Consider the following 22,068-nt stretch of genomic DNA (forward strand, 5'->3'; position numbering starts at 1 on the left):
ACTCTACTTAACTAAGTTAAGTGAAAGTAACAAAGAAAATAAATAATTTTAACTTGGCTAGTAAAAGGTTGAGTAATATCTATTTAGTTGAAGTTTCCTCTGCAATACATTTCACTCATTGAATTAAACCACACTTTTAAAGTATATGCTTTACTTAGAAACATCTGTGTGAGACACCATATCTACAATTCAGATGTTACCCATTACGTGAACGCAGAGACCATACTTGGTAGACAATACACAATGACGGTAACATTTGATGGACCGTTTTTGTGTTTGAATGTGTCATTCTGAGTAGAAAATTTAATCCAAATGTCACAAAATGGCAAGTTACTAATCCTAACAACAAAAGATAATGATAGGCTAAATGATAAAACAGTGTAAATACAGCTGTAAAACAGTGTAAAATCAACCTCATTAATTATTCAAGGCCCAGTACATGATGGGAACACCAGTATCAGAAAAGTTGAGTAATTTTACTTAATTTTATAGTGTTGATATTTACGCTTTCATTTCTACACGCTTGAATTGAGTACTAATATAGAATTTACTTTTTTTATTTTTTATTCTTGCCTGAACTAACTTTTTCATGTAAATTACATTGTTTTTTTTTCCTGTAGTATTTACTTCACCACAAAATCATTTTTATCAGTGTAGAGCTCCACAACTGCTAATAAGCAGATAGCAGAGAGTCTATCAACCTGATCTGAGAAAGTTTGAAAATTTTAATTTTTTCATCTGTGGCACTTAACAATTTATCAATTTCTTTGAGTATATTTAAAAAAAAGTACCACCTGTATTGATTGAAAAAGCAACATCTAAACCCCTGGAACAAGAGCTTGTATTTTGAACTGACCAAATTATACATTTATTCGGGTAGCTGGGGTGGCTAAACGCTACTCATAATTTTAGCTATTAATCAGAGTAAAGCTGGGTATTGTGGCAAGTACAGTTATTTTTCTTAAAAGAACATTTGGGCTGTTACTGTGGTCAAGATTGTTCAGACTGTTCCCGGGGGGTTTGCTTCATTACAAACAATTACATAAAATAGTTTCCTTCTAATGAGCATGCAAGTACTTCCTGAGAAGCGTAATTTAGCACAATTCTCACCACAAGCCCAACAATGAGACACAACAGGCTTGATAATTAAACTTTTATTCAAAGCCATTTATTTTTAGTCAAGTTCTTTTTTGAGTAAAGGTGAGTAATATCACCAACCTAATCAAGGATTTGTCACAATTGCAAACCTCTTTGGGAAGCCTGAAATAAATGTGCACAGCTCCACCCTGTGGACTAGATCTATAGCTCATGGATCTAATGCTACGGGTTTGTGCTTGCACACACTCTACTATTATCTCTATTTCACAAAGGTGAGCATGTTTTATCAGTTGACACAAGAGATTCTAACTAAGAGGAAAAAGTAGTTGATCTGCTCTCCTTTGATTGCTATTAGAAACATGCAAGTACATTATGTACAACCACCTTCAGAAGACGCTGGACAAGCCTTTCTTCACGTCAATTAATTTTATACATTGATTTGGGCTTTTCAGTATGTAATGCCATATAAAACCAGGAGAGGGAAGCAAATGAATACAAAAGCCTAACCTAAAGTGTCCAGTGACCAAACTAACCAGCAGTTTAGAAATGTAATCCAGCAGATCATTCATACTGATAACACTCTCCCTGTATCTTAGGGTAGAAGATTTCTCTGTCTTGTTTCCCTGTAATTTGATGGTGTCAAGCATGCTGTGCTTAAGCAGAAAATCTTGGCAGATTCGAACAGGGGGCGGGTTGAAAACGTTTTATATGTGAAGAATTTAAATTATAACCTCAAAGCAATCAAACAAGTTCAGAAAAAGTGGACTGTGTGATTCTTTGGAGCATGACAGTTACAAGCAGAATTAGAAGTCTTGCTTGTGTGATGTTGCTTAACTATTTTATACATATTAAGGAAAGAACCCATTCAGGGGCATTTTTGCAACTGTGGTCGCATTTTGTTTTTATTTTGGTGACGTTTTTACCCCATGAAATGTAATATTTTCAGTTTATTTACCAGAAAACAAACAACAGAAGCTTAACAAACAAAAGCAGTTAACCTGTTTCACAAAAATAATTACAAACTCTGAAGTGTTGTACATCGCACATAACTTTTTTACTCTTTCTCTGTTGACTGAAGACATGAAAACTAGCTGATCACAGCTGGAATTAATCAACAGCTCCCAAAATGCATCTGCACTGCACAACAGGAGTTTAGTCTAAATCTTTTTTCAGTCACACACAGTAATTTTCAGTCAAATGCAACTGAAATGGGCACAATATAGAGACCCGACTTAAGAACGCTTTTCCAAGCATGATGATGAACAGTTCCAGTTGCATTCCCATCTGAGCATGGTTCAGTAACGGTTCAATTACAAACCGGTCCCAGCCCGGATGACGAGATCATCCTCCAAAGTGCAACTCGCCAGCTCGTGTGTCACTGAGGTAATGCACGTTCTAATCCTGAATGTGTATCACCACCACAGTGGAAAAAGAAGCGTAGATATGCCAACTGGCCCAGAACAAAATGATTTCACAACTACAACCGTCCGGGCGATGGTCAAAAAGAGTATTATGCCACAAATGATTTTTTAATCACAAGAATGTCTCTTTGCCAACCCTGCTTTTTTTCATTTTGAGGATGGTTTAGAGTGAATAAGCAATTAATTCTTTCTAACTTTAAACTGGTAAAGCATATACACACAAAGAACCGCTATGATCCCCAGACCGTGGGGCATGTGGGGCAACAAATCCCATGACTGTTCTCACAATGAATCTGTTTGTGAGCAGATCTGAGAGCAGTAAAGACATTTAAGTAGTCTCTGTGGAGGTGCCAGCATCTGCACTGAACAGGTCTCATGAGAGGAGTCCTCCATCCCATTCAAACTCCCATGATACACACACCACTTCTCTGGCAAACAAAGCAAAGAAAAGCTTCCCCCTCTCCAGTTCATTTTGTTCATAATGAAGGATACCGGTTTTGTGTGATTTAGACTAAATGGGATGGAGAGTGACATCACAGCTCCCGAATTATATTTGTTGTATCTGGGGGAAGGAAAATAGTTACAGTGTTTGTTTTAACGGCACAAACAGAGCACAAAACAAATGGCACCGGTTTCGAGCATTTGAACAACGTGAGGTGGAGAAGTGACATCACACAATCAAAAAACGAATGTTCAAACTCTGAAACACTAAACCAGCACAAATGTTTGTTTTTGCGGCAAACTTATTTTTTTCACGAATATATGGTTTGACCTGAAGAAGGACAGACGCAGGTAATCGCTCGCGGTCAGTCGATCTCTCTCTCTCACTCACTGTCTGTTTAGGCTTGTTTAGTGCAAACCTAGAGCCTCTGTACAAATAACAATGGTACACAGTCTTAAGTAAAAAAGCCAGTTGGTGGAATTGTTATCATTATTAATTTATTTAACATTCAATTAAACATTCTTGAAGTGAAAAACAAGAAGGGCATAGCCTTATAGCCTTATTCCTTCAGTTATCGTGAAAGCCTGATTTGTAATTTTACATTACATTGCTCAAAATTATTTAGTATCCTTGTCTTGATTTAGAATCACTGACAAAATGTTTTAAAAACATGCAAATCTAACAGTTTCCTTTAACAACGAGAGGACCAAAGAAAATAAAAGTGGACAGTGAGTGCAGAGTTTTTAAATGAAGAGTGGACAGCTAAATATTTATAAGTCCGATCAAAGGCAGTATGTCTTATATGCCAAAAAACCTTTGTGGTTTTCAAAGAATGCAATATCAGCTGACACTTTTCCACCAAGCACGCTAACTACGCTAGCAACCAGTAAGTGCAAGAAAGGACGGATACTGCTCAGAGGTTAGCAGCCAATTTACAGGTTCAGCTAAATATTTTACCACTATTATTCAGTCAAGCACCAAGGGAAGTTATTTGCTGCTAATTCAAATTAGCAAAGGCCAGCAGCCTTTCTCCGAAGGGGATTTTTGAAAGAATGCATGGTAGAGACTGCAAGTCTCTTGTGTCCAGAAAGCAAAAATACATTTGAACAAATGAGTTTATCACGCAGAACAGTGACTCGCCGTTTACAACTAATTGGCGAAGATTTGGCCAGCGACTTAAAAAAAGCTGTCATTTAAAGGGGTGGTTGGTTATGATTTCATTTTCTAACTTTAGTCAGTGTGTAATGTTGCTGTTTGAGCATAAACAACATCTGCAAAGTTACAATGCTCAAAGTTCAAAGCAAAGGGAGATATTTTCTTTTAAAAGAAATTGCTTTTTAAGGACTACAACAAACGGCTGGTATGGACTACACGAGCTTCCTCCCATCACTAACCCTAGAATTTACATAAACCCTGCCCCCGGAACACGATTTATGGATGATCAAGACAGAATTTGCTAATCAATGACTAGAAGATAACTACACATAAGCTACATAAATTTATCAACTAACCATTAGCCAGAAATGTTGTCATTTCTTCTCGAGTCTCTCCATCATTGTCTGACTCTGGTTTGAGCATAGAAGCCTAAAGTTTTTGAAATCAGTTCAGTGAATGTCTATGTGAGGTAAAAGAGCACAAGCTGTTGAAGCTCCGCCCTCTGTGCCGGGAGCAGCAGCTCATTTGCATTTAAAGAGACAGACACAAAACGGTGTGTTTTTGCTCACCCTCAAAAAGTGATCATTTTAACATGCTATATAAACCTATCTGTGGGGTATTTTGAGCTAAAACTTCAAGTCTTATTTTACTTGTGAAAAGGGCATTATACCACCACCTTTAAGTTCTATTCGTTAGCACTGGACGAAAGTAACGACATCAAATAAACTGTGCAGCTCTTAATTTTTATCAGAGGGATTAATGATAATTTTGAGATCACTGAGGAGTTTTTAGCCATGGAGATCATAAAGAGGACAACACGAGGAGTGGACTTGTATGACAGGTTGTCTGGTGTCATCGAGAGACTGAAGTTACCATGGTGTAAACTTGTGAATGTCACCACAGAAGGATCGCCAAATTTGCTGTTGAAAAGAATCCAGGATAAGGTAAAAGAGGAAAACCCTGAGTTGGATGTGAATTTACCTACACTGCATAATCCACCAGGAAGTAGAGGTCTTCACAGTGAACCCGAGACCCGTCGACCCGGGACCCGACCCGGGACCCGTACGGGTTCGGGTCTATATTTTAAATTATCAGCCGGGTCCGGGTCGGGTCCGAATTTATTACTTCGGGTCCCGGGTCTGTTTAACATTGTGTGTAATACCCGTGCGATCGGAGTCATCAGATCAGACTCGGAGAAAACCGTGATTAGACACTGCTGGTGTTTTTTTGTAACTTGCAACTTGTAAAATTAGGACACTCAAAATAAATTGCGTTAAAAAGCATATTTTAGGTTGATCCAGCTAGCGTGCATGTGCAGTCTCAAGCGCGTGTCATGTTTCTATGGCAACCAGCAGAGTTTCAGTGAGGGACCGCCAAACCGCGCTTTAGATTTTACAATATAAATTAACAGTCTTGTTTAATCTTAAAGTTTTAGTGGTCAGATTCAGACTCGATGCAGAGCAGAGCACGGAGATGATAGCAAATAAATAACGTCAGCGGCCATGGCACTGAACGAGCAATCGTTATTATAACGTTAGTTCAAAAGGGCAAACAGTCAAAGTTATTATGCGAGTTTACTCGAGTCAGAATGTATGTTACATGTGCAAAGTTGCATTTGTCATCCGTCACCGTGACATCAAGTGGACTTTTGAAGCTGAAATAATGAGTGGATTAAGCTTGGACTTGGAATAACTAGAGGAATAACATGAATAACTTTCTTGTCGGAGGATTGTAATGCATGATCACAGCCAGTCAGGTAACGTTAACGTTACAAGGAAGGGAGAGGAGACTACTACGCTTCCATGGCTCCTTAAATTAGGTAAGACAAAAAGTTGTATTTTTCGCAACAGGTTTATTGACTTGTAATAGCATTTTAAGGTGGAATATATGACAATCGGGTCCAGTCGGGTCTGTGTCTTCCCGGCGGTTTCGGGTCCAGGTTTCAAATAATAGACGGGTCCAGGTCGGGTCCGGTTAGGCATTTCTCGGATCTGCACGGGTCCGGGTCCAGCTTTTGAAATAATAGACGGGTCCGGGTCGGTTCGGTTTAGCACATTACGGGTCTCTTTCGGGTTCGGGCACGAATTTTTGGACCCGTGAAGACCTCTACCAGGAAGTCCTATGCAAGTTTATTGCAGCTTGATCATGTAGTGAAGGTAGTCGTAAAGCTCGTCAGGGCTCCAGACTAACTTTTTTTCCTAGGAGCGCTGTAGTCTCTGACAGAAAATTTTAGGAGCGCAAGCAGAAAATTTAGGGGCACACCTTAAATCAGCTTGCAATGCAATTATTCAAATTTCCCCCAAAATAACTGTAATACTGACAAATTCTTTAATAATAAATAATTTAACGTACAGATATTACAATGTGCCATTTTATTTTAAGTTCACAGGGCTCCAGACTAACATTTGAGGGCAGCAGCACCACTGAGTTCTACAAAAAATATCTGGTAGCACTGGGGCTGACAATAAAGCACTAAGCTTAATTTAGGGTGTAGATGAAATTAATTTTAATTATTATAATTCATAATGTCTTAATATTAATTAAAAAGCAAAACGAGTGAAAATACACCTGCATACACCTGCTACAGAGGCAACATGGCTGCCCAAGTGAAAAAGGTCTTCGAATGTTTGCAAACTTCAGAAGACAAATGTTTGTGATAAACATTGGCGCATCTCCTGTGACGTAGGCGCTAGCGACAACGTATAATGATGTGTAACAGTGTAGTAGTGGTGTCCCATTTCTTAGGGGAATATTATCACCCCTACGCCTTGCCACTCTGTTTCAAGGAGCAAGGGTAAGGGGTAGGCGAAGGGGTATAAAATAGAATTGGGATTGGGCCTTAACCATTGTCAGTTCATTAAATTCCTTGAAGAAACTGATGCTGATCACCACACTCAAACGTCCATTAGTTAAGTTTGGGGAAAGCATGTCAGCAAGAGTGGGAGCTCAAAGGGGAGATAAGCTTATTTTTGGAGTTAATGGACAAGGCTGACGATTTCCCTGACCTGAGCAACAGAGTGGCTTTGTGATTTTGCGTACACTGTGGACATATTGGCACACATGAACGTGCTGAACGAGAAGCTACGAGGGAAATATCAATTTGTGCATGACATGTATACAAATGTGAAAGCCTTCAAAGCCAAATTGACTTTATTCTCAAGACAAATTTCAAGCAACACATTCGCTCATTTCTCCACACCAGCGACGCTGAAAGAGGCCCCTCAACAAGCAAAGATATACAGCAAATCACTGGACGACCAGCACAGAGAATTTTGCCATCGATTCTCTAATTTTGACAAAAATTGAGAAGTCACTTCAGCTGGTGTCCTGTTACTGGACTCTGAAACATCGCCACAGGAGTTGCAATTGGAACTGATAGATCTTCAGCGTGACTCTGTCTTAAAGGAGAGGTTCGAAGTTTTATGCTTCACTAAACGAAACCAAGTTTCCAAACATCCGACAGTTGGCACAGAAGATGCTGGTGTTGTTTGGCTCTACCAACAGTACGTGTGAGCGCTGACATTCAGCGTGATGAACATCAACAAAGCGCGCCACAGATCCCAGTTACCTGATGAACACCTGAGATCTGTCCTGAGAATTGCCACAACTAAACTGACACCAAACTTCAATGCGTTAGCAAAAAAAGGTAATCAACAACACTGTTCTCACTGAAACTGAATAAGGTAGGTAGGTAATCTTTACTTTGTAGGTATTGAGTTTCACATGTAATTTATATTAGTTTACCATACAAAAACGTACAAAAAGGGTTAAAAAAAAACATACAAAGGGTAGATTTCTATATTTCCGTAGAGTCTCAAAGATAAGTTATTCATTTCAGTCATGAAATTTTTTTAAATTAAGCAGATATTCTGCAAATGAGGCTTATGAAACCTAAGCATTGTCATTACTGAATGGGCTGTTCAATATGTAGTTAAAAGATAGACAGATTTTTTATAATGATAATTATTAAGTCTTCTAAAAGTTTGTCAACTTTGAGGAGTGTACTCATATAAATGTTTTCAAAGATGGCAGACATGGTCTAAAAGCCAAACAAGTTTGATTTCATAGGGTCTTAAAGGTATAGTGGAGGATTTTCTTTTTCCGGGTGGATCATCAAGACTATTGGTCCTCCTAATTGTCAATCATTCTGGTGATATGTTTACGTAAGGCCGTCATACGTGCTTGCAAGTAAGTTGTAAACAAATTGTAAACTCTCTCGCACACGTTTAATAGGCGTTCCCTCTCGGGAGCAGGTAGAGTGTTGCGCATGTGCAAGTGGAGTGGGCGGTTCTTTTCTAAAATTCGGACTGTACCGTACTGTACTGTACTCTACTGTATTCTTTTTATAGACAAAACCTTGGAGCAAAATCTTGTAAAAAAAATATTAAGAGTAAAAAGAGATCTTAGGAGACAATGGATAGAGATCAATATTTTAAAAATAAATACTTATGAAAGGTATTATCGTCAGGACTGACCAATGGCCCAAGGATAGCGTCAAAGATACCAGTACTGTGGCATCACAAAAGTTTATCATTTGCACAATTATTGTCAATTTAAACATTCAAGCACAAGAGACATGAAAGATAATTCAATTTGGTACTCGCGTTTAGTCTGAGAAGTGTGCGCACAGAAAACCAACTCTCAAACAGCATGCGAATTGAGTGCTTTTTCCATTTCTTTATACACTTGAACAGTCACACATAAAAACTATGTTGGCGTGTGTCCTCGTTAACACTGTCGGTTATGTCTTAAGTGAGCATAAACAGATACTGGTAGTTGATATGTTTTTCTGTTTGGCCGAAGACTTATTTTGATGGCACTGAGAACATTCATGCATCATTCATACACTCGTGTGCTCTGAGAACGGCAGCGCCTGAGCACACAGCGCTCACATTCTCCATCTTCATTAGTTATGGTTACTAAATAAAACTGGTAAAGAAAGTAAATTGTATATGAAAAAGTATAGCTTTTATATTATTAGCAACAGAAAGGCAAACACTATAACTTTCTCATTTATCGTATTTACCGTCAGCATTCAGCAAATATGCATTTTTATGATTTAAACAATTATTTGAATATCTAATAAACATTTAAATTTCACAAACCTTGCAGTCTTAGTCGAATCCAGCTGTCAGATATTCTGGTGTGCATTTGTAGCCTGCATGAACGTGTTACGATATGCACGACGCAGTCTGTGTGAATTGAATGCGATCGACAAACTATGCTACGTTAAATTCAGTTCCCACCGTAACATATTCATGTCATTTTCACTGTGTGCTATATGTAAAAAAATAAAATAATTCAGGATTCTTTGATGAATAGGAAGTTCTATTTCATTTATTTGAAATTGAATCTTTTGTATCTTATGTCTTTACTGTAACTTTTGATCAATTTAATGCATCCTTTTAATGCAAAAGTATACATTTCTGTTATATCTTTTTTTCTTTTCTTTTTTTTTATAAAATAAATGCAGCCTTGGTGAGCATGAGAGACTTCTTTTAAAAACACTAAAAATCTTAAACTTATCTAAATGTATCATTAAAAATCTCCTAAACTTTTTGAACGGCCCCTGCCCCTTTAATCGTGAAAGTGAAGGTGCCCTTTTCGGTCGTATCGCAGTGCCCTGCAGAACGCGACTTTCCCCCCAGAATTTGTATAACTATATCTTTAACGTTATTGTTATATTTATCGTCCTTGGTGTGAACGGGCCTTTACTCCATCAGTGCTGACCAGTAGCTTCTTGGACCCAAAAACAGCAGAGTATTTTTAGATGAAGAAATACTGTGTTCCAGCTTGATATCTCAGAGCCACTAAATGCATAATTCAGCATAAAAGCACAAGGAGAATGAGAAAGCTTGGCATCTTCACCACCATGCAAAAAAAATGGCAAGAGTAACAGGGACCTGAGAGACATCAGCCATGTGGTAGAGTATAGCAATTCACGTTTAGATGACAATGGTGCCTCCTACTTTTATCTGAATCTATTAATGCTGTGAGACCTCTCAAGACAGACAAAGATGATGAATATTTTAAAGAAGTGATTAGCGCAGACTGTAATGCCCAGAGGAGAATGGTCCATTTCTGAACCAATGAGTCATTCATTTGCGTGGATTGAGATGATGTGTAGCATGACATTTGATGCAGGCTACGCTACGACTCCCACCCAGCCGTACTACACCATATTTAGGCGGTGCACACACACACACAGACACGCACACACGCACGTGCACACACACACACACACACATAACTGAGCTGAATTACTTGTGTCTGTTTAATTCTTCAGGGCAGTTTATGGCTAGTTCTTTTTTATTACAGAGCTCTTTTCCACTGCTAAGCTTAATAGGCCTGTAGACTTAATAAAAGCTGCACTGTAAACTCTGACCCTGATTAAAACGTTTCAGAGTGCATAGTGTTGACAAGCAAATATCATGTGGACGGTAGAGCATCAGTAACTTGCAAAGAAAATGTTTAAAAGGAAAGTTTATGGAGGAAAAACCTCCGAATCACATGATACTAAATTCTGATAAATGTATAAGGTGTAAATAAAGGTATTTTCTGAGGACAGTGAGAAAGCCAAAGATGTATTAAAACATTTTTTCTGACTTTGCCTCCTGGTACTGGCTGAAGTCGATGCAAAGCCCGCATGGAAATCTATGTGCTTTTAACTGCAAGTCTGACATGCCCTGAGGCTGGCACCAACCAGAGGAGACATGAGAATGAGCAGTCATGCATGCAGAAAACATGCAGTCACTCCACACAACTGGAGCCCGTCTTCTGTGAAGCCTCGCAGTCTGAACGAGGAGAAGAGACAGAAAGAGAGAATTCCCCACACAGGGAACACAAACGCTGCTCTCTTGAGTCTCGAGCAGAAATAGCCTCATCTGCAACATTTCTGACAACAGAAGCTCATAGGTTATTCATCAGTTTATTTAGAAATGTCATTGGTGGAGTCTATATTTAGGGATGATACATTTTAAGTGTATGCAGTAGCTGAAAATAAATATTTATCACAGTAAACAGTACAGAAATGAAGTAAACATTCAGCGATTTGTGCGTACAGTTCAGTGCAAAACGTTACTCCACGCTGAGCCAAAATTCAGCTTGCACTGCAGTGCAATACAACTTTATTTACATAGTCATCAAAGGTCCAGCTTACAGTCGAGACAGCTGTGCTTCATTCATACAAAATTTTGCTAATGTGACCACGCATTGATAATGAAAAAATAATGAAAATGTATTCTTCTCACACCATGGATGATAATATAACAGAAAATAAGTACTACACATCAGACGCTGTTCTGGCCCAGTCACAATGACCGCCTCATACGGCCCAGTTTCCCAAACCAAGAGACACACAATGCAGAATTTTCAAATATAATAATATTTTGAGTATTTTGAGCTCAAGTCATATGAAAACCGTTTTATTACTACAAAAAGTTCCACAAATTAACACAATATTCAATATGCTTGCTATTCATGTATTGTTGATAAAGAGTCCAATATGACCCAAGCAATAGGTATTTCAGCCCACAGTTAAGAGAGACAGTACTAGAGATCAAAGACAGGACGTCAGCCTCATGAAGGTCAAGATCAATGACAGAAGACCCTTGAGATAAACGGCTTTAAAGCAGGATGGGAAAGACTTGCATACAAAACACCAGATATTGACAAGACTTCCTGCTGCCATCTTTCTTTCTTCAAACAAATCAGCAAAAAAAAAAAAAAGAGCAATTCAGTATTGCGTGTTCAGTCATCTATGAACAGATATGGTATAAAGTGCTGTAATGAAGGAACTGAACAACAGCCCACTGAGAAACTACAGGAGGAAGAAAGTGCAGAAGTTTCACGACATCACACCAGTGGTAATATAATCAGCCATTTTGGACAGCACGTCCCTTAAGCTTTTGGTATTGTTGGTACATGGGGATACTAGGAAAGAAGACATGTGATGTCTCTGATGGTAAGTCTCATGGCTCATGGGCAGGCTGCTTCTGGATCATATGGGCTCAGTAGCTCTGCTTGGCAGAAAGGAGAGCACTGAGGCCCAAAATATGGGGATGATATAAATCATAATATCTGGATGGAATGAGTTTAACAAAAACAGCACATTGTCTTAAACTTGAGTAGATGACCTAAAAACAAAAGCTTCAAGATGCTGAGCAAAGCCAGATAACCAAACAGGTGCTGCTGAGAATCGGTTACATCAGGGCCGGGCCGTGTTTTTCTAAAAATTAGAATACTATTTTAATACTTTTAATTTGAAATATAAAAAAAATTAAAATAAATGCAACTCACAGACTTGACAGATGGCCGATTTCACATGACTAAATTAGCATTATAGCCAGATAGCCTACATTGTCAAAAAGACCGAAGCCCTCTGGTGCCCACCAAAGAAAATTAAGAAGAGAAGGGAAGAAAAAGGGAATAAAGACAAAGGTAATGAAATGTGATGAATGAACAGTTTATCTAATTGCATAATAGTTAGACGATGCTAGTAACTACATGATTTGAAATAGCTAGCTAACAGAGCTGTACGGTTAATCGTTAAAAGATTGCGATCTTTGGCAACAAGTGACTGTTAAAAAATGCATTGCGAGAGCATTGAATCATTTAAGAGATTCGTTCAAAAACACTGATCCATCTAATAATGAAACAAGTGAAATCTTTAGTTAGTCATTGATTCATTCATTCATTCAGAACAAAACAAAATAATTCAATATTTTTAAATAGACTGCAGCAATCAACATTTTGTAATAACCTCTAGTAAATTACAATGTTATTTTGTTTAATTGTCTATTCAGAATCGTGATCCCAAAAAAAAAAAAAAAAATTTTATCCAGAATCATGCAGATCTGGTGTGAGTATATGAACACAATAATGATCAGTGGAATTGACTGCAATGCAAGGGGCATCATGTAAAATCTTGCCTATAGGGCAGCAAACTGATCAGGGCAAGCCCTGGGTTAAATACAGGGCAATTACAGGGACACTGAATAGTGCTCAATCAATAAGGGTTTTCAAATAGCAGATTGACATTTGGTCCCCCAATCTCGAATATTTGGTTATATTGTTGGTTAAACAAATAAATTGTCCAAAGAAAAAAAAGAAAAAAAAAATCTTATTATTATAATTATTATTTAGTAGACAATAATAACAACAACAATAAAAACAATATTAAAATATTATTATGAATATTAAAGTAATTAAATTGACTTCCCAGGATGAGATGATAATACTGCCATAACTATGTAATTAGTAAAGTAGCCTACTGCTATGTACACAGAAAAAAAAAACGAACTATAATGCAGTAAATGCAATCACTCAGATGGTCGCAGTAAATCATCGTTAATCTGTGCGCTTACCTTGGTAGTAACAATACAAATGCAGTCCATTCTCTCATATCGGACAGAGACCTCGCGCCTCTCAGCATCTCATTCTTTAACGAGAATCACGCTGAATCCGTTCATAAATGCGGAGCTCACCGCTACTCCTCAAGGAACGAGAGAAAAATAACAGCCATCCACGTGTTTGTATTTGCTCTCCATGTTGGCCATGCCGATGAAGTTCGCGAGAGAGAGAGAGAGAGAGAGAGAGAGAGAGAGAGAGAGAGAGATGCGCGCACGTCTCCAAGTAAACCCGAAGGAGCATCAGCGAGAGCGCGCGCTGCTTCATCCAGCATCTCACTAATGCAACTCTGCAGAGTGAATAACTTTACTTTATTGCGACTATAAACCAATATTTAAAAAAAACGCTGTGGACAACGTCTGTCTTTCTGGAAGTGCGTGCCCGCATTCTTGGATTCTGCGGGGTAAAAAAAAAAAAAAAAACATCGACAGGAGAACTTTTTCGCGTTGTCTATAGAGATAACAATATTCACCGGTCCCAGACATCTATATGTAATCAGCTTCAGATTAAATAAAAAAAAAGTCCTCGCGACATATTTGAATGTCCATGGAGAATTGCGACCCATGACCAAACTTTAATACATTGTAAAATTATGTTTTTAATTAGCAAGAAAAAAAAGAAAAAGAAAAAACTCGTTTCAGAGTAAAAAAATCATACATCTTCAAATAAAAAATAATATCTCTGTTACAATTGTTTGATGAATGGCTCTTCAGGATAATCAAAACTTCCGGAATTTACCTGAACCTTATTATGCTATAAAGTGTTGTACATTTTCTGAACATTTAAAAATTACACTGCAATATAAATCATTCTGAATGTGCCACATCCTGTAAAGACTGACACCAGAGTATGATTTGAAAGTGACAACTGATCCAGGAGAGAGAAATCCAGACACCCCACAGAGAAAGTGTTTTGGCAGAACTCAAGCATGTTCCCAGCAGAAGCGGCCCAACCATCAGTCACCTCACACACATTTTAACACTGAGCTGGCGGTGTAAAAGCAGCCTTTTATAGCACATACTGTAGATTGCCCTGAAATGCAGTGTAAGAATAAATATTTGATGTGCACAGTGATCAGCCCTTCCCTTCAGAAGCAGCCTCTACTAGTGCACACTGCTGTTGCATAAAGGTTTCTGGACCAAAGAAAACAAAAAGAACACTGGGTAACCTAGTTTCCAACAAAATAGTGCTATAATGAAGTCGGAACTTGGCCGCTGGAAAGCACTTAGAAACGGCCAACATTTCCTCTGACTTGTGAAAATGAACGTTGATTTACAAATACACATTCATCGCAGACATTTTTTAAACATCTAAGTAATTAATTCAGTGTCTCAACGCCATTATGAGCTGCTTTTTATACAATGGTAAGTTAAATAAGTCCACACGTTATATTTGTTAATAGTACAATAACGAAACATACTGAACATAAGAAAGGGATCCCAACATTTTGTTTGTTTGTTTGTGCATTTAAGTTTTATGTTATTTTTACCACACTGACCTGTATTTAAATGTTTTATTTAAACTGACATTATTTCGACACTCTACCTTCTAAACATTAGGGGCACTATTTTAAGGATCTAAGCGCATGGTCTAAAGCGCACGGCGCAAGGGTACAAATCCTCAAGTCCGAATCCACTTTTTAACAACGGGAAAAATAGTCGGCGCGTCCGGCGCATGGTCTAAAAGGGTTGTCTCTATTCTCTTAATGAGTAATGGGTGTGTTTTGGGCGTAACGTGCAATAAACCAATCAGAGTCTCATCTCCCATTCCCTATAAAAGCCAGTTGCACTCGCGCCATGGCGGATTCGCTATTTACATGGTAGAATTTGCAAGCGGAAAAACTGAACGCTTCTCTAGCGAGGAAACGGATCTGCTCGTGCGCAAGGTTAAAGTGCATGCAGACCATCTACGGCAGGGGTGGGCAAACTACGGCCCGCGGGCCACATACGGCCCGTTAGGCTGTTTAATCCGGCCCGTCGAGTATTTAAAAAAATGTCTTAAGATCCCATTCATTTTGCCTTTTTCTTGCAATACTTTGCTTTATATATATTGCGTGGCATATATTTGACAATCGGAATATCAGATATTTCATGCCATAGCTAACAAATGTAAAAAAGGAAAAATGACATAAAAGCAGATCATCATTCATTCAGCGCTGTTGTGGCTGCGGTGTGTCACGTAACAAGCTAGACGCGTCACCATGGAAACCAAACAGACCGCGGCATAGACTTGGTGCACGTTAATGTTTTTTCCTTTTTTTGAAAACTCACAGAGAAAAAAATGTTTGGTAACCGCTTGCACACGTTTAGTTTTTCCTTTGATTTGTCTGCTATTTAGTTTGCCTAACGTTACTCTGGATTTGTGGATGGATCCTCCTGACTGATTCCGTTAATCCGTTTACCGACCTTTTCGCCCGGCTTTCGACTACGCTCCCCTGTCTGCCATATAGGCTACTGAACCCGGTTTTGTTCATTAAATGTTCTGATCTGCCTTTGCTTTTTATGTTTTATTTTATTATACTAAAAATAAATTTGTATATTCGTTTATTTCGTTTTTTTTCTCACAAATGTATGACTTTTGGAAGTGCAAATTGATTGCCATGCAGTTTTAATAAAGTTGAATGAACGTAACCTTCTGTCATTTTTACTCTTCTAAGTGTACACTTAGGTGTTTTGTTTCTAATTTATGGTTAGGCCCATTAAATAATAATAAGGATAAACAATATTTAAAAAGTATAGGCTATAATTATCAAACATCTAATTAAAAATTAACCTCAAAACATAACATGCTAAATGGGGGATATCTAGCATAAAAAATGTATTGTCAGAATGTCATCTCTCAGTTGTTGAATTTCGCGCAGACGTTGCCACAACGTAAATGTGTTTGCTCAGCCCGATGTCATGAAAGTGCGAATACCACGAATTGTATTTGTAGTTCTTATGAAACGCAGTTTTCGCGTGCATATGATACGCACTTAAAGGGATAGTTCGCCCAAAAATGGAAATTCGGTCATCATTTAGGCTACTCACCCTCAAGTTGTTTCAAACCTGTATGAATTTCTTTTTTCTGCTGAACACAAAAGAAAATATTTTGAAAAAATGTCGGTAACCAAACAGTTGATGGACCCCATTGACTTCCATAGTATTTTTTTTTCCTACTATGGAAAACAATGGGGTCCATCAACTGTTTGGTTACCGACATTTTTCTAAATATTTTCTTTTGTGTTCAGCAGAAAAAAGAAATTCATACAGGTTTGAAACAACTTGAGGGTCAGTAAATGATGACCGAATTTTCATTTTTGGGCGAACTATCCCTTTAATGGCGTGTAATAGGCACGCACTCCGCACCCCTAATCCTAACCAAGGGGTTTACAGTGTGCAGCATATGCACGCAAAAAAAAAAAAAAAGATGAAATCGTGTTTCATAATCTGCTACTGGGCCGGCCCTCTGTCAAATTTTAAAACCCAGTGTGGCCCTTGAGCCGAAAAGTTTGCCCACCCCTGATCTACGGAATAAAGTGTACAGTAGAGATGCGCGGTTGGCGGTTACAGCCGCGGACTCCGCGGATAAACCGCGGATTGGGCGGATGACGTGACGAAAAATAATATTTTAATTAAATTCGGGCGGGTGGCGGGCGGGCGGTTGAACCAATCAAATGAAAAATATATGTATACACAAATCAACGGATGGCGGGCGGGTGCGGTTTTGAAAATTGGTCAAAAACGTTGGTGCGGCTGGATGGCGGACGGATGATGATTTTTGTGATGCGGTTGCGGATGAAATAATAGCCCATCCGCGCATCTCTAGTGTACACGCGTTGTGGACCCGCCTATAGGCACACATTAGTAACGCGCTCTTTAAATAACAAAAAAAATATTCCTGGACTTTAGACCAGATTCCAGTTGCTCAATGGCGCAGTCTATTTCAGTTGCCTCAAAATAGCAACGCGCCAACAATGCGCCTGAACACACCTCGTTTTCAGACCAGCACGCCCATGGGCGCACAAATGGTCGCAAATGCATTTGCTATTTAAACAACGTGGTGCAGGACGTGAAAATGATAACTGCGTCGGGCTGAAACTAGCAAAAAAACACTTGTGTCGCGCCTGGCGCTGCACTGCGCCAGATGTATGATAGGGCCCTAGGGGCTTTTGGTTCAAGACCAGCAGGCTGTCGGGGTGTGGAGCAGCTTCAGATCAAGCACCAGCACCCTGTCGGTGGAAACAACCAGTGTTGGGGGAAGTTCCTTTTAAAAGTAATGCTTTACAATATGGCGTTACTCCTTAAAAAAAGTAACTAATTGCGTTACTTAGTTAAAGGCACACTATGCAAGATTTGTACCTTAATATAACAGCTTCGAAGTCATTTTGATGGTAAACTAACTCGTAGAAGGGCGAATCATCCCGATAGCAAAGCAGGGGGGGACGGCGCTGGCAAAACCAGCAATGCAGGTTTGAGAGGTGGCGCCCCGCCAAATCTCACGAGAATTAGGGGTGTCGAAATTAATCGCTTCTACGATGCATCGCGATGTAGATGAGGACGATTCGGTATCGGTTCCGTAATAGACCATAACCGATTATAATGTACTGACGCTTTTCTGACGTCATTTGTCGCGTACGTGCTTTGTCGCGGTAGCATACAATGGCAGAGGGAGGCGAGACGATACTCCAACTACTTTAAAAGCCTACATCTGAGCACATTTCGGCTTTTATGCACAACCTGTTAAGCACGACCTGGAGAAGACACGCGTTGTGGGCGCTCATGTCACGCACAAATAAAATATGCAGAAAGTAATACCACTAACTTGATAAACCACGTAATCCTTTTTCACCCCGAGCTGTTAACGCCTGGCAGAGTCTGACTGCTTTAGAGTAAACGGATGAGCTCCAACGTCACCCGAATCCGTAGCCAAAAACAAATCATCCACCCGCCCCAATAATTTTCTCTGATTTAAGTGTCCGCACCCGATGGTCAAATTACAATTATTCTTATGTGTTGTTACGCGTGATTATAAATGGATGATCGTCCCCTTCAACAGCGGACTCGGCGACAGTTGATGCGCGCATCTCTAATGGTAACGATACACTGATGAATGAGCGCTGCTTTTAAATGAACATTTATTTAAAACAAAACTGATTTGACAGAATTTCATTTTCTTAATGGCATAAACAGGCTTTACTCCCTTGAAACTTGAACTGGAATGTCACTGCGACTTCCCGAACAGGCGAACACACGCACGCACATATCACTTGTGAAATAAAATTGAAAATCGAGGATGTAGTGCATCGTGATGCATCGTGATATCGAATTGAACTGAATTGATGACATGATAATCATAATCGAACCGAACCGTGAGAGCAGTGTAGGTTCACGCCCCTAGCGAGAATCACGACTTGCTTTACGGTCATACGTCAACAACATATGAAGCAGCCTCTATGGAAGACACTAGCACACATTTCAGATGTGAATCATGGCAGAGTCGACGAGGAAAATAAAGAAAGCACGGTCGTCGGAGTCAAGGAAAAGAAAACGAGAAACTGACCACGTGTATTAACGAGAGTAACGTTAAATACAAGTACTCCAGGGGTCGCTGTTTGACAAAAATGGAAACTGCATTCCGGTAGTAGGCCTTTTATTTTTATGGAAAGTAATGTTACGTTACTTTTTTTCACCTGTGCAGGGCTTGCTGCTTTGTTTGTTGTATAACAAAAGTTCTTATCAAATGTAAAGGTCCTTTCACACCAAGGGCCAGATTTACTAACAGTTTGAGCCAGCGCAAAACCTTTTTTGGTGTTAAAGAACTTCTGTCAGGATTTACGGAGTGAAAAATTAGCACTGAAAGGCATGCAGAGGGTTATTTTTCCGGCTGACCTTTTTGTATATGCATTTGTAGGAGTTTCCCTTTGCGATGCACAATTTATAGGAGAGTATTAAAATGAATAATAATGCAAGGTGATTTACTAAGGTTTGTGCTAGTCAATTTACTGGTATTTGTGCCATTATTTAATGCCCAAAAAAGCATGTCTTAAACAATACGCTTATTTGTGCTGCTCTTGGTGGATTGAGTCATTATGGAAATGATCCAGCTGCGTCTGGGTTCTTCTTTAACTTGCGCGTCGTCAGGAGATCACTTCCGATGTATCTCCACATGGGGACAAGTGGTGTGTCAGTCAATAAATGGAAAAAGTAACTTGCATTACTTGTTTGAAAAAGTAACAGATATTGTGTTGCAATTGCAAAAGCAATGCATTACTTGACTAGTTTCTTGAAAAAAGTAAGCCGATTCGTAACTTGCGTACTTGTAATGTGTTTCCCCTCAAGACTGCCCACAATTAGCCTTGTTATAAAGTAATGACACAAACCTCTTAGCCTCTCAGAATATAAATACATTACTGTCTAAAAAAGTTCTTCCATTATGGACCCTTTTCACATTACCAAGTTTGGAACATAGAAGTAAACTATACATCAAATATTTCTATAGAGGTACATGGGACATCATACCAAATATTATTTTTGTGTTTCCATTTTTCCAGCGGTAAAAGAGAAATATACAATTGCATTTCTATGACTTTGGAAAGATGGATTGTTCCAGTTAAAAAAAGCTGTATTATAAATCCCTTCGCAAGTACTGTAGAATATAACACAAAGTAGTGTTATAAATGTACAGTTAAAAAAAAAAAAAAATGTTATAAACTTTGCTACATTTATGATGTTAAATATTGCATCAGAAATTTGTAATTAAAGTCTGTGTAATGAGTCCATAGTGAAATTTTGTTTGATATCAGGTACAATCATAAGACATATAAAATACACATTTTGCTGGTACATATAAAAAAAAAACATTAATCACACAGTCCAATACACATTGGTAAAAGGGGATTTTTAAACTTACAACACCAAATTGACATTTTCACAAGCTTTAACTTATTTTATGAAATTATTACATTAAACAGCACAATTTAATAATCATGTAATTAAAAATCCAATTCCACAAATCATTTAAAAAAAGTTATCAGCTAATCGGCTGATCGCATTCAGAAACAAATGTGTCACATTTTGAATAAAGTTTCAGCATTGTGAAAATGCAACCCACAGCTTGGCCACCAAAACTTGGTATCCCACCGATAATGCTATGACCTATGTCCAGAGAAGACCCATGAGGCGAGCCTAAATGAATGAGGGCGCAATGACCCATGAGTCCCTCTATTCTTGGAGCAAACCCCGTCGACGAGGGTAGGAGGAAATGAACGGCCCAGACATGCGGCCATGGGGGATGCCCAACCCACCAGACCCGTGCCGGTGTGATACTCACTTGGTCCAGCTCACTGTGGGAGGATTTCGCTTTAGCGAGCACAAGAAGGATTTCATTTAGGAGGGGAGAGTCCTGAGAGTGGCCATTTTATTAACACAGAAAGAAACAAGAGGGAAAAGAGAAAGGACATTGAAATACACAGCAGAGGTGCGAGTTAGGTAAGTTTATTTAAAATGACCTACATTCCACTAGTATGAAGTTTAAAAGCTTGGCAATAGGCAACAATTAATATTTTGTTTGTATAAAACAAAATATTAGAAAGCCCTGTAAGTTAGAGCTGAATGAGAAGAATTATTCTGAATACGTGATTATTGCGTTAATGGTATAACGGATCATCCCAAGTAAATTTTTCAGGCTCTGGCAGTTCAAGCCTCACAGGTTTTCTAAGTGATATTTACAGTAGCTGAACAAGTTTAGAGAATCAGATCAGCTTATTGACTAACTCACTTATAGAAATGTAAACACCATTTGGTCTTAAGACACTGGTCAGTCTGAGAATGTTGTAACTGAGATATTAGTCAATCAGTTGAGTTCCTTTTTCCACAACTAAGCTAATGACTGGATCCAATAATCTGTTCTTTTATAAACATACTCAAAGTGAGTGTTCATGTTGTACAGGTCTACACACTGCAGGCAGGTGGTGGTGTTGTGACAAACAGACTGATCCAAACATGCAAACTACATCAACACTGTTTACACAATGTTTTTATGGTAAGACACCAAGAATGTGGTCTGACAAGTCACTAACTAGTTTGTTTATATATAATCTTTTTAGTTCTTTCACAATTGTCAGATGTTATAGTTGAGCAAAACTTGTTTAGTAACCTTTAGTAAAACAAACTGTATCCACACTTACAAGACCTCACAAGACTATTGCGCTTTAGATTATGGGAGGCACTCAAAAAGACTCATCATTTCAAATCATAAGGTTATGCTACAAATAATCCTTATCCGACAGTTTGACTGAATGAGCTGTAAAATTTCCTTCATGTTCTATATGATGTGTCATGGTAACGAGAATATATATTATGGCAAGAGCTCTTTTCAGTCGCTGAATTCTTTTCCTCCTGATTTTTTTCTTTTTTCCTTTGTATTCCACTGTAACATTATGAAAAAAGACAACATATACTGCGCATTTGTGGTCTGCTCTCCCAATTTAATTTATGATATATCCCATGAATAATTCACTGGAATGCATAAGAATCTCTGGTTTTCTCCCCAAATCCTCGCATC

General features: G+C 38.6%; 1 protein-coding gene across 26 annotated transcripts in view; it reads right to left on the reverse strand.

Annotated features, from left to right (window-relative positions):
* dlg1b (discs large MAGUK scaffold protein 1b) overlaps window positions 1-22,068 on the reverse strand; it is a 115,864-nt gene that overhangs the window by 79,523 nt on the left and 14,273 nt on the right. For 8 of the 26 annotated variants that reach the window (XM_084411698.1, XM_084411725.1, XM_084411722.1 and 5 more), the window contains exon 4: window positions 20,836-20,907. The exons of the other annotated variants lie outside the window; for them this stretch is intronic. In XM_084411698.1, the coding sequence (XP_084267824.1) occupies window positions 20,836-20,907 (72 nt within the window). The remainder of the gene's footprint in view (window positions 1-20,835; window positions 20,908-22,068) is intronic. 26 annotated transcript variants of the gene reach the window in all.

The sequence above is a fragment of the Rutilus rutilus genome (genome assembly GCF_951802725.1).
Source record: "Rutilus rutilus genome assembly, chromosome: 6".
In the NCBI taxonomy this organism is placed as follows: Eukaryota; Metazoa; Chordata; class Actinopteri; order Cypriniformes; family Leuciscidae; genus Rutilus; species Rutilus rutilus.